The sequence below is a fragment of the Xiphophorus maculatus genome, chromosome 4 (genome assembly GCF_002775205.1).
Source record: "Xiphophorus maculatus strain JP 163 A chromosome 4, X_maculatus-5.0-male, whole genome shotgun sequence".
NCBI classification, from domain to species: Eukaryota; Metazoa; Chordata; class Actinopteri; order Cyprinodontiformes; family Poeciliidae; genus Xiphophorus; species Xiphophorus maculatus.
The window spans coordinates 894,802-906,870 of record NC_036446.1 but is presented as its reverse complement, the minus strand read 5'-3'; the positions used below and the strand labels follow the sequence as shown (position 1 = coordinate 906,870).

The 12,069-nt window shown below is 44.8% G+C and overlaps 2 protein-coding genes and 2 non-coding genes across 5 annotated transcripts; 3 read left to right on the top strand and 1 right to left on the bottom strand.

The window, feature by feature from the left end:
• Positions 1-4,669: 4,669 nt before the first annotated feature.
• rpl12 (ribosomal protein L12) lies at positions 4,670-7,821 on the top strand. Of its 2 annotated transcripts, none has more exons than XM_005809487.2 (6): positions 4,670-4,831; positions 6,388-6,461; positions 6,705-6,803; positions 7,181-7,262; positions 7,338-7,424; positions 7,667-7,821. In XM_005809487.2, exons 1-6 carry the CDS (start codon positions 4,795-4,797, stop codon positions 7,783-7,785), a joined length of 498 nt encoding a protein of 165 aa, XP_005809544.1. In that variant the 5' UTR covers positions 4,670-4,794; the 3' UTR covers positions 7,786-7,821. The 2 variants fall into 2 exon arrangements, with proteins under 2 accessions (XP_005809544.1, XP_005809545.1); XM_005809488.2 differs by having other exon boundaries at positions 4,671-4,940.
• LOC111608482 lies at positions 6,503-6,628 on the top strand. The gene has a single exon (XR_002752693.1). It is a non-coding gene; the product is annotated as a small nucleolar RNA SNORA65 (small nucleolar RNA).
• LOC111608481 lies at positions 7,466-7,591 on the top strand. The gene has a single exon (XR_002752692.1). It is a non-coding gene; the product is annotated as a small nucleolar RNA SNORA65 (small nucleolar RNA).
• An 886-nt stretch (positions 7,822-8,707) lies between the features above and the next one.
• On the bottom strand, positions 8,708-11,824 carry pole3 (DNA polymerase epsilon 3, accessory subunit). The gene is made up of 4 exons (XM_005809486.3): positions 11,531-11,824; positions 10,258-10,343; positions 10,069-10,187; positions 8,708-9,174 (listed from the first exon to the last, which is right to left on the bottom strand). Exons 1-4 carry the CDS (start codon positions 11,594-11,596, stop codon positions 8,993-8,995), a joined length of 453 nt encoding a protein of 150 aa, XP_005809543.1. The 5' UTR covers positions 11,597-11,824; the 3' UTR covers positions 8,708-8,992.
• Positions 11,825-12,069: the final 245 nt, after the last annotated feature.

The window sequence follows — 12,069 nt, the reverse complement described above, 5'->3', positions numbered from 1 at the left end:
GAAAAAAAAAATTCAAGTTTCAGTGAATTAAATAATAAGTCAGACCATCCCCCAATGTCCCCTTTGTCCCCCAATGTCCCCACAGAGACAGATCGGCGGCTCGCTCAGCCTGACGGCTCATCTGTTCAGGTCTGTAGGACTGATTGGATTTCCTCTCTGTTGCTACTTGACCTTTTTCCTCAGATTCTCCAATCAGGAGAAACAATCCCCCTCCACCCACACACACACACACACACACACACACACACACACACACACACACACACACACACACACACACACACACAACCCTCTCCGTCTCCGCTAACAGCTTCCAGTCCAGGAGGACAAACCATCTTTGAATCAGATTCCTGTCGGCCATTTTTAATCTTTGCTCCATCCTGTAAAATAAAATCCTGATTGGAGTCATTCAGCATCTGTGTGTGTAAAACTGGATTAATTCATGTGTTCATCGCTCATTCTTCACTTCATTCATCCTCACAGCAAACGATCTTGTTTAACGTTTTAGTCTATTTTTATAATGATCTTAAAAACATTCATATCTGCAGATGAATACTGCTCTTTATCTAACAGCTTTATGTTCAGTCAAACTCACTCAATGCACTGTAAAAAACTAAAACTTTATAAGTGAATAAAGCAAAACTCAGTTTAAATCCAGACATGATGTCAGGATTCTGATACCTGGCTTCATCTGAAATAATCCAGATCAAAATGAAATCTATAAATCCTCCTGCTGCTCTGTCTGATTCAGACCAGAAAACATCCTGATGTTCACGCTGTTCTTCTCCTCACACCTCAATATTTTACGTTAAATATTATTACTGTACAGATTCCAGTTTTTACCTAATCAGTTCATCATAAAGCCCTGAAAAGGTTTAAGTAGAAAAAATGCTTTCTACACTAAAAAAAAAAAGAATGGAGCACCAACTTAAAAAGGTTATTTTAATTTGCCACAAAGGAATTAAGTGAAGTTTTTATTTAGTTAGCAACTTAAAAATGTATAAATTAACTTGGATGAACTTTATTTGGTTAATGAAATCTATTTAAGTTGGATCACTTGATCTCTTTCTGACATGCCCACTAAAGTGGGCGGAGCCAGCAGGCGCTGGGGGCGTGGCTTACGAGGGGTGGGGGTCGGATGACACGCCCACTAAAGTGGGCGGAGCCAGCAGACGCTGGGGGCGTGGCTTACGGGTGGTGGGAGGTCAGATGACCTCTGAACCCATTCTGGGTTGAAGGATGAAGGAACCTCCATTGCTAATGTTGCGACTTTTAGCATCTTTTCAGATTCTTTAGCAATTATTTTTACAAAAACGTGACTAAGAATAGAAACTTTTTTGTGTTATTGGAAGCTTTTGTAGCGACGTCTTGACGTTTCCATGACAACCAGGAGGTTTCATCAACACGCCAACCTGCTGTTTGGGAAACAGGTTGATACCATCAAAGATGCAGAGCTCTCCAGGGACTTTGACTAGACCTGTGGAGACTCAGGGTGGAAACTATAACGTATGGTGGTGGATCTGTGATGCTGCGGGCTTTTCTTCCTAACAAGCCTCGTTTAAACTCTCCTAAATCTTCAGATTAACGGTTTGTATTATGATTTTTTTCAGGCCCATGTTCCCTTTTTAATCTTTGCTGTTGGATTATTGAAATTTTTCCTCTGAAAATCCAGTTTGCTCCGGGAACTGGGAACAATGATGAACCACCACATTCCAGGTTCTCCATCTCCATCATCAGATTTCCTCGTGTTTTCTGAGCTGAACCAGTTTGGATCCTCCCTGCAGGTCAGACGCTAAAAATGTTCGGCCCAGTTCCTGTCTGCTCCAACATGCAGCTCCCTCTCTCTGTCTGTCTCTCTCTATCTGTCTGTCTCTCTCTCTCTCTGTCTGCAGAGATGAAACAGCAGTTCATCCTGTTTGCTGTTGCGTTATGGTTTTTATCAGCATTTCTTTCTGAAACCAATCCTACCAATCTTAGCGCTGAGCTCTTTCCTCACCAAAGGTCACATAACCCTGAAATCAGCTTACAGATCTGCACCAAACAGATTATTCAGCTGTGATATTTGAAAGCTGAGGCTTTCTGAAAACACAGAGTAGGAGTTGTGAGATTCTGACCGTCCTCACACATTTTCATCATGCATATTAAACAGCGCTGATCTCTGCTTCTCACCCACTTACTCCCTCTCCTGTTCTGGAGCTATTCCTGTAGCGGCTCTGACTCAAACAGGACGGGAGGACGGGAGGCCCGGAGCGGGACGGAACCGACCCGGCGGGTCGCTACCTGCTGCAGGGGAGGCAGGCGGCCCACACAGCGCAGGAAACAGCTGGAAACCAGACAAACCGACCAATCAGCATCCAGGAAACTCAGCCTACATGAACAGGCTGGAAGAGCTGCTGACTGGCTGGTTCTGACGACGACTGGTTTAAATCCTATTGGATAGCAGGACACTCATCCATCCATCATCCATTCATCATCCATCCATCATCCATCCATCATCCACCATCCATCCATCATCCATTCATCATCCATCCATCATCCACCATCCATCCATCATCCATTCATCATCCATCCATCTATCCATCATCCATCCATCCATCCATCCATCCATCCATCCATTCATCCATCCATCCATTCATCCATCATCCATCCACCATCCATCCATCATCTATCCACCATCCATCATCCATCCATCCATTCATCCATCATCCATCATCATCCATCCATCCATCCATCATCCATCCAGCCATCCATCATCCATCCATCCATCCATCCACCATCCATCATCCATCCATCCATCCATCCATTCATCATCCATCCATCCATCATCCATCCACCATCCATCCATCATCCATCCACCATCCATCATCCATCCATCCATCCATCCATCCATCCATCATCCATCCATCCATCCATCCATCCAACATCCATCATCCATCCATCCATCCATCCATTCATCCATCCATCCATCATCCATCCATCATCCATCATCATCCATCCATCCATCATCCATCCAGCCATCCATCATCCATCCATCCATCCATCCACCATCCATCCATCCACCATCCATCATCCATCCATCCATCCATCATCATCCATCCATCCACCATCCATCATCCATCCATCCATCCATCCATCATCCATCCATCCATCCATCCATCCATCCATCCATCATCCATCCATCCATCCATCCATCCATCCATCATCCATCCATCCATCCATCCATCCATCCATCCATCATCCATCCATCATCCATGATAGACTCAGATTGGTTTGGGTAAAATTTTTTCCCATGATTAATAAAATCATTACTTGAAAACTGTATTTTCTATTTTTCTTTGTCTGATATTTAACTAGTTTGATGATCTAGAACAAGTGGAACAAAAAGTAAAAACAAGAAATTTGTTAGGAGGTGAATACCTCCTAACAAAGGTGTATAGGGGATGGAGGGGAGGGGGAGTACAGGACACTGGTGGACGGCTTTGTGGAGTGGTCTGAGCAGAATCACCTGAGGCTCAACATTAGTAAGACCAGAGAGATGGTGATTGACTTCAGAAGGAAGAAGATACCTTCACGGCCACTAAAGGTCAAAGGGGAAGTGGTGGAGGAGGTGGAGGATTACAAATACCTGGGAGTTGTAATCGGCAACAGACTGGACTGGGCATCTAACACTGACGCTGTGTGCAGGAAGGGGATGAGCAGACTCTATTTTTTAAGGAAGCTGAGATCCTTCAATGTGTGCAGCAAGATGCTGGAGACCTTTTATCACAGTGTTGTTGCCGGCGCCATCTTCTTTGCTGCTGTGTGTTGGGGAAGCAGCATCAGAGCCAGCGACTCTAATAGACTGGACAAAATCATCAGGAAAGCTGGCTCTGTACTGGGACTAAGGCTGGAGTCCCTGGAAACTGTGGTGGAGAGGAGGACACTGAAGAAGGTTCTGTCTATGATGGACAATAAACAGCAGCCTCTCCACCACATAGTGGACAGACAGCGGAGCACCTTCTCACATAGGCTGCTCCAGCTCCGCTGTCGTAGGGACAGATACAGGAAATCCTTCCTGCCACATGCCATCTCACTGTACAATAAAAGCTAAATCATTGTTCTGCACTAATCAGTCCGATTTTGCGCAATGCACTGTGGCACACTGCTGTACATATATTTACATATAAATACTGTATCTGCACTTTTTGAATCTTTGCAAGGACTGCTCTAAGCTGCTTTTTATATTGAAAGCATGTCATATTTTATTCTTATTTTATTTTGTCTACATTGCTACTCAGTGGTGGTTGTTGTGTGTCTTGTCTTTGTCTCTATGCTGCTGTAACTGCGAAATAATTTCCCTGCTGGGATGAATAAAGTAATTTTATTCTATTCTATTCTATCCTATTCTATTCTATACTTCTTACACAACTGACAAGATTGAATTTTGAAATGTTTACAAACGTGGTGATTAACAATGTACCTAATGTTGCCCTTCTATTGTGTGAAATTAAACAAAAGATCTTTACATTTTTCATCCAGGCCAAAAAACAGTTTTCATACTTTTAAAATGTGTGTACGAGCAATGTTAAAAAATAAGGAAAACATGAAGAACTCAAGGGAGGATCATAATCTCGTCACTGTAGCTGGAAGTCTCGCGGGATTTGGTAGAGCTATAAACTCCATCGCAGCCTCCTCTCGGCCTTTCTTTACCCCTTTAGCGGTGAAGGTGCAACAGTTATCGGTCGTCCCGAAGCCGGGTTCATCCGACACCCTCACCAACGAAGCTGAACTGAGCTCAACCTCCACTACTGCAACATGCCGCCCAAATTCGACCCCAACGAAATCAAAATCGGTATGTTTTCTGGGTAATAAACGCTGACGTGGTTCTCACAGCAGAGATGGAGCCGCTGTTAGCCGGCTACCCGCGCGCCCGGTGGCCCGCGGGCCGAGCGCTGAAAACGGTAAAGACTGAACACCAGATCCGGGCTGGAACGCCTGGAGGATGAGTGAGTGTGTGTGTGTGTGTTTTCATGCGATGAAGTAAAGAGTGTGTTGGGTGGATGTGAGGCAGTAGTCATGTAAAATTATAGGACGAGCTACCGCTCCACGTGCAGGGTAACCATCTAGCTAATGCTAATGTTAGCCTCTAGGCTAATTGCTGTCAGCTAGCTTGAGCGCTGACTTACTTTCTTAAGGGGTATTTAATAGTTTTTTTAATTAAGTTTGTAAGCGTTTTATTTGACAGAAAAAGTTCTATATAAAAGTTTTATATAGAACGAAACCATTAAAAATAAAATAATCATCCACTGCCATATAAAAAACATCAATTCCAGACAGAAACGAGCACAATAAAATGTTTTCTGTGTAAAACTAATGATTACAGTAGGTAATGTTTAATAAATGTTAGAACAGGGTAAGGTACCTCAGTGACTGTATGTAGTGTTTACAGTTTTAGTTTGTCTCCAAATGTCTCAATAGAAAATAACAGAACAACAAAGCTGGTTTAGAAACGAGAGCGCTCACTTCTGCATAATCTGTAGGTTTGTTTTTTTCAGGTTCATTTTTCTGAAAAAAACAATAAGTCATGGAAGTTACCTGCAGTGGGTAAAGGATCTAGAAATTGTACTGAAGCAAGAAGTAGCAATGCTTTACAATGTAACTCAAGTAAAAAGTACTGTGAAGTAGAACTACGTTTTCCTTTTTTCTCTAACCAAAAAGAGACTCAAGTAAATGTAACCAACTACTATCCACATCGTTTATTTGCCTAAACCAAACTGAGATAAAATGGTTGAAAACTTCCTCTCTTTGTTGTTGACTTTAATGTTTTTAAGGTTTCTTGGATGTGAAACATTCAGAAGGTTGAAACTTAGTAATAATTTTTTTTTACCTGACTTTGAATCCTTTATCATGTAAAAACCCAAAATTCACTTGGCTATTGGTGTTTAATTTTTAATATCTATTTTTGCCTCACTACAAATCTCCAGAGGTTCTGGTGTTGGGATAAATTACTTTGTTCAATCATATTTTAAAATAAATGCAACATTTAAAGTTTCTGCCATGGAAACAAAAATAGGAAACAGTTTAATCAGTGAAGGTTTCGGTCTGAGGGGTTAAATTTATTTATCAAGATGTTTCCCTCGGTGACCCATCAACAAACATGGCCGTCTGTAGAGAAGATGTCTCCAATATGAGGTCTAGTGAATATGATGCATTAATCTGGGTAAAAATAAACGGATCATCGCTGAACAGATTCCCGTCCTTCAGAACCTTCATTTTAATGCCAAGCGCATTGTTTACTCATCCTAGTCTGAGTTAAGCTGGTTGCCATAGCAACTGCCTCTGTTCTCTACCAGCTGGACCCGGTACTGGACCGTTTGTTTCAACCCGATTCTGTTTCCTGTCTTTTAGTCTACATGAGGTGCACAGGAGGGGAAGTCGGCGCCACCTCTGCTCTGGCTCCTAAAATCGGACCTTTGGGTCTGGTGAGTATCAGAACTCAGAACCGTTGAGCCCGACCCAGCCTCCCGCCACTGGACCGGTCCGACCCGGTGGCCGAGTTCAGTCCAGTGGAGGCTGAGAGCAACCCGGCTTTAGGAAACAGGGCGGCCCGCGTCGTGGACCGCTCTGTGCCGAAAAGCCCGGAACACCAACCGGACCGGGTTTTGTTGGAACCGCATCCTGACCCATTGGGTTTTAACCCGGTCCATTTTTCTTCTCCTCTTCAGTCTCCAAAGAAAGTTGGTGACGACATCGCCAAGGCAACCGGAGACTGGAAGGGCCTGAGGATCACCGTGAAGCTGACCATCCAGAACCGGCAGGCCGCTGTGCGTCCAACACAACAGAACTCGGCCTGGTTTCCCTCCAGAACCTTTTCTCTGCCAATACCAGAACATTAAATGAATTGGTTTGAGCCGAGATCCTAAAGTTCCAGAGAGCATGAATCCGAGTCCAGAACCTCTCCAGGTTCTGAAGCGGTTCTGGTTTGGGGGATTAGGTGGCATTCTGTGTAATCCGACTCTTTGTTTAGAAAGTCTGTCGGGTTTTTCTTGTCTCAGAATCGTCTTGGTCCAACTGGGACTTTCTGATTGGTCTTGAGAGTCAGAGAAGGTTCTGGACGACCCGTTTATCTGAAACTGTTCTGATCTGGTGCTGATCCAGTTATTAAACCTGCTGGTTCTGATCGGGTTCTGTCTCTCTTCAGATCGAGGTGGTTCCCTCGGCTTCCGCTCTGATCATCAAAGCGCTGAAGGAGCCGCCTCGCGACAGGAAGAAGGTCAAGAACAGTAAGTGACTTCCTGTTGGGGAGGAAGGGACTTCCTGTTGGGCCGCCATGTTGAATCTGTTTCTGCTTCTTCCAGTCAAACACAGCGGCAGCGTCACGTTCGATGAGATTGTTGGCATCGCCCGGGTCATGAGGCCGCGCTCCATCGCCAGAGAGCTCTCAGGTGAGGCCCGCCCCCATGCTCTAGCCCCGCCCCCACAGCCTCCCGCCACTGGACCAGTCTGACCCGGTGGCCGAGTTCAGTCCAGTGGAGGCTCAGAGCGACCCGGCTTTAGGAAACAGGGCGGCCCGTGCCGTGGACCGCTCTGTGCCGAAAAGCCCGGAACAAACCAGAAATCTGTTCTGATTGGTTCGGTTCTGGATGGTTCGGGCTCTGATGGGACTCGTGGTTCTGTTTTTCTTCAGGAACCATCAAGGAGATCCTGGGCACGGCTCAATCAGTCGGCTGCACCATCGATGGCCACGCCCCTCATGATGTCATCGATGACATCAACAGTGGGAAAATGGAATGTCCGTCAGAGTAAAGATGGCGGTTCTGGAATAAAATGTGTTGAAACCGAGCTGCTGGGTTCTGTCGGTGATGTTCAGAAGGTCCGTTAACCTGGTTCTGGTTCTGAACCGGGCCTCCAAGACTGAAGTATAAATTGAACATAGATTGAACTTCAATTTCAGTGACTAAACGCAGAAATCAAACTCGTAAAAACCTGTTGGTGCTTAGCTAAAGTTTTAAAAAAGAGAACGACTCTTACTAAACCAGGGAGTTCAGAGTGACTGTAGTTGAGTGGAAGGAAAAACTGAGGCATCAGAGTGAGGTACATAAATCACTTTGGTGTTCAACATTCAAGGGTTCTGTCATCCCTGTTTCTACAGTACTTTCTCCTTCCACTGAACTTTCTAGTTTGATGCTGCTCAGTGTTCTGGGAAGAGCCAGTTAACTGTCTGAACTCTGCAGCTGCTTTTATATCTAGCAATAAGGAATGCCTAAATGTAGACTCTTTATATGGAGGACTGATGCTGTCAAAACAGACGAATTAAGGAAATAAAATATTAACATTTAATCACGAGGGGAAGAAGGTGAATTATGCTATTTTTATTTTCTCGTCAATTTTGGCAGCATCAGTCCTCCATACACTGGGACTGAAGTTAAATGAATACCTAAATGTACTCTAAAATAAAAGCCTTCATGTTGCACAGCAGTTCAGTTACACACAGGATTACTTTGACCTTTTAAAATTTCAGAATAAAAGCTTAACTTTTTTCACTTAAAAGTTTAAAACTACATGTTCAAATTAATGTTAACGTTCTCCACAAAATAAAAGCCAAATTTAGGTGAGATATTTTACATCTGAAATGAATTTTCAAAATAAAATCCTGACTATTCTATGGAGAACTGGTTCTGTGGTTGCTGCATTTTAAGCCTGCAGTGGAATAAAACATCCTGGTTTCAGTTTTATACAAAACATTTATTGAAATATTTCAAACAAGTTTACAAAAATACAAACATGAAAACTACGATTCCGACCCGCATGGAGAACATCAGAACCGCTCCAGCTTGGCGGCCCGGATCCTTTAACGTTGTATTCCTGACCAATATGGAAAAAATGGAGAATGACTCCAGTCCGGGATCTGGGTAATTCCAGTCCAGGGTCTGGAGTTGTCCAGCTGAAGCTTTCCTGTTAAAATGCTTGAAGAGGCTGAACCGGATCAGAACCGAGCGGGTCTGTTGGACGGTCAGTTGTCCTCCTCCTCTTCCTCAGCTTCCTCCTCAGGCTCCTCCTCCATGTGCTGCTGCTCCTCCTCTTCCTCCTCCTCTTCCTCTCTGCTCTTCTCGTTCTCGGAGTCGGCCTTCCTCTCCTTGTCTCTGCGTTTCTGTTCGCTCACCTCCTTCCTCCCCCTCTGGTCTTTCTTGTACACTGAAAACAAACCAGATGGGTCAGACCTCATTCCCACAGCATGCTGCTGCCACTACCATAGTCTTAGTTAGTAGGTCCATCATCGCTTCATGTCTAAACCTCAGGACAGGAAGAGAAACATTGGACACAAAACAAGGAGGAAAGGAGGAAACGGTAAGGATGGAAGACAGGAAGGACAGAGGGACATGCAGGGAAGTGGACGGCTGAAGGACAAAGAAGAAAAGACTAGGAAAGGACGGAGACAGTGAAGGAAGGACAAGAAAGCAAAGCAGGATGGACAGTAGAGGGGAAGGAACAACTTCCGTTGCGGACGGATGTACAAGCGCAGCAAACACATGGGTGATGCAAAACATTTAAATGCAGCAACTGCAGGAAAAAAGAGGAAAATGATGCAAACTGAAAACAAAGTTCTCCAGACCAGTAGGGGGAGCCGAACAGCAAGAGACCAGACAGTTGGAGGAACACAGAAAAGATGCGTTACTTCATATATTTGGCAATATGATAGAGTAGCAGCATAATTACAAAGGTAATATTACTGACCCAGACTCCCTCTAGTGGCCTGGAGGAATTCTATTTTGAGAAATTAGTTTGCAGTGTTTTATATTTGCAGTGTTTTCCCTTTTGTTTTCATTCCTGTGCTTCCATAATTTTTGTGTAGCATATTTATGTAGGTGCTATTACGGACCCAGACTCCACTCAGTGACCTGGAGGACTTTGTTTTGTTTGTCAAGTTTGCAGTGATCTCCATTTTGCTTCTGTTTCCTGTGTTTGAATCATTTTTTTGTTGTATTTGTATTTCTGTGTTTTGGTGCATCATTCTTGTCGGCACTGTCTGAATCAGAGCAGAGAGGACGCGTCGGGACGCAGGTGGACGCAGCGTGGACGTGTCCTTACCTTCCAGAGCGTCCCGCAGCGGCTCCAGGAATCGCTCGAACTCCATCTCCTCCATGGCCGCCAGCACGTCTCCTGCGTTAAGCGTCTTCCTCTTGGCCTTCATGGCAAAGTTATTGGCGCTGAAACCAGGAGAGAAACGCTTAGCTTGACGAGCGCCGCGCCGGTCCCTGCAGCGTGTTAAAAACCCACCAGGAGGTTGCATACAGCACGAAGACGCTGGCCGCCTGGGAGATGGCGCGCCGGGCCTCTTTGGACACGTTCACCCCATCTGGGAGCTGCGAGGAACAAACGGTGCGGAGGAGTTATCTCTAAACACACGTCTGGTCAGGAAACACAAGCTGGCTCACAACTGCTCTTTTCACTCCCATCAGCAGGAAAAACATTCGCACGTTGATGTGTCAGCGTGAAAATCCTCACTGAGCTTTAACTGGTCCCCGTCCAGTTACCATCAATTAATTATTCAAATGAAACAGAAAAAAAACTTTGTCACCAGACTGGGAAATGAGTTTAAAGCAGGCATTATTTTGGTCTTCGGTCCAGAACCACGTAAACCTGAACTGGTTTGGGGTCCAAAACAATAAAAACAGAGATTCACCGTGGATAGAATCACTGCTAGCCCTGGTTACAGTCGCCATTTTTTACTGGTTCTGTTTACACGTCACCGGGTCTGGTATCAGTCAGCAGCTGTTTATAGACGCTGGTCGGATCAGAAGTTTGGCTGATGTCAGAACAGAGTTCAAATTAAACCCGAATCACTTAAATCGAGCTTTCTAGAACAGCGCCTACTGGTGGCAGCCTGTTGAAACTGCTCCACTGGTTCTGATTGTTTTGTTTTTGTTGAATCCTTTCTTTTTGCTGTGAATTTACTTTAGCTCCTTTTTGAGTATTTCTATTACCTTTCAGACTGTAGTTATGAGGTGTAATCATGGCAACAAGGTGTTTTTCAACTGGGAGCAGCTAGTTAGCATCTCAAATGTTCAAGCAACGTGGATATTGATCTGCTAGTCGGCAGCAGTCTTCAGTCAGAAGCCTAAAACACTCGTGGCTGACTGCTACTGGAGATCCTTACATCACGACTCTCTGAAGATAACTGAATGATATGAGTTATGACAGCATTTAATATGTCTCTGAGATAAATACAGTTTTTTAACTTCTACTCAAATCCATTACTTTTTACTGTTGGAGAAATTATCTCAGAATCTGTGACCTCTGACCCCAGGTAAAACCTGTTGGGTTATACAGAAGTTGGCCGTTTTTTATTTTCATGAGATGAAATCAAGCAGCGGAGCTTCTCGGTTCTCTGGTAGAGAAGACAGTTTTGGTTCTGGTCATGTTAGGAAACATCCCGAACCAAAACTGACCAGAACCGGGACCGCTCTGGAAATAAACCCGCTCTCCCGTCAGGCCAGCCTGACCTGCTGGAAACCTCCCCTCCTGGTCCCGGTGCTCGGCTCCCACTCACCGCCTCCTTGATGATGCGGGTGATCACCGCGTTGGGAAGGTTCAGGTCCTCTGGCCGCTCCGCCATTTCTTCCGCTCCGTCCCCCCTCCTTCTCCCTTCGCCGCCGCCGCGAGGCCCCTACGTACCAGCGCGCGCACGGTAGCCGCCGCTCTCTGACCGGGAGCCGCGTGCGGTTCAAGGAAAAGCCCCGCCGCGCTCCTTCACGCTCCGCAGGTTTGATTTTAGACGTTTCCCGCGAATCCTCCAGCCACCACGAGCCCGCCTGCGTCAACGATTCAACTTCGACCGCTGACGTAAGCGTGACGTATTTCCGCAGGTGCAAAAAAACTTTACATAAAATAGAAAAATGACTAAAGTTGGTGGGGAAAAAATTACATACTCCCTGTTAAAATAAAACAGTAATTGAGTAAGCAAATTATTTTAAGTAAAATATAACAGGCAATAAGATAAAACTAAATTAATTTATACTTAAATCAAATTAAATACACTAAAGTAAAATTTTATTCAGTGATCTTGCTGAAAACTTTATCTAATTAGAA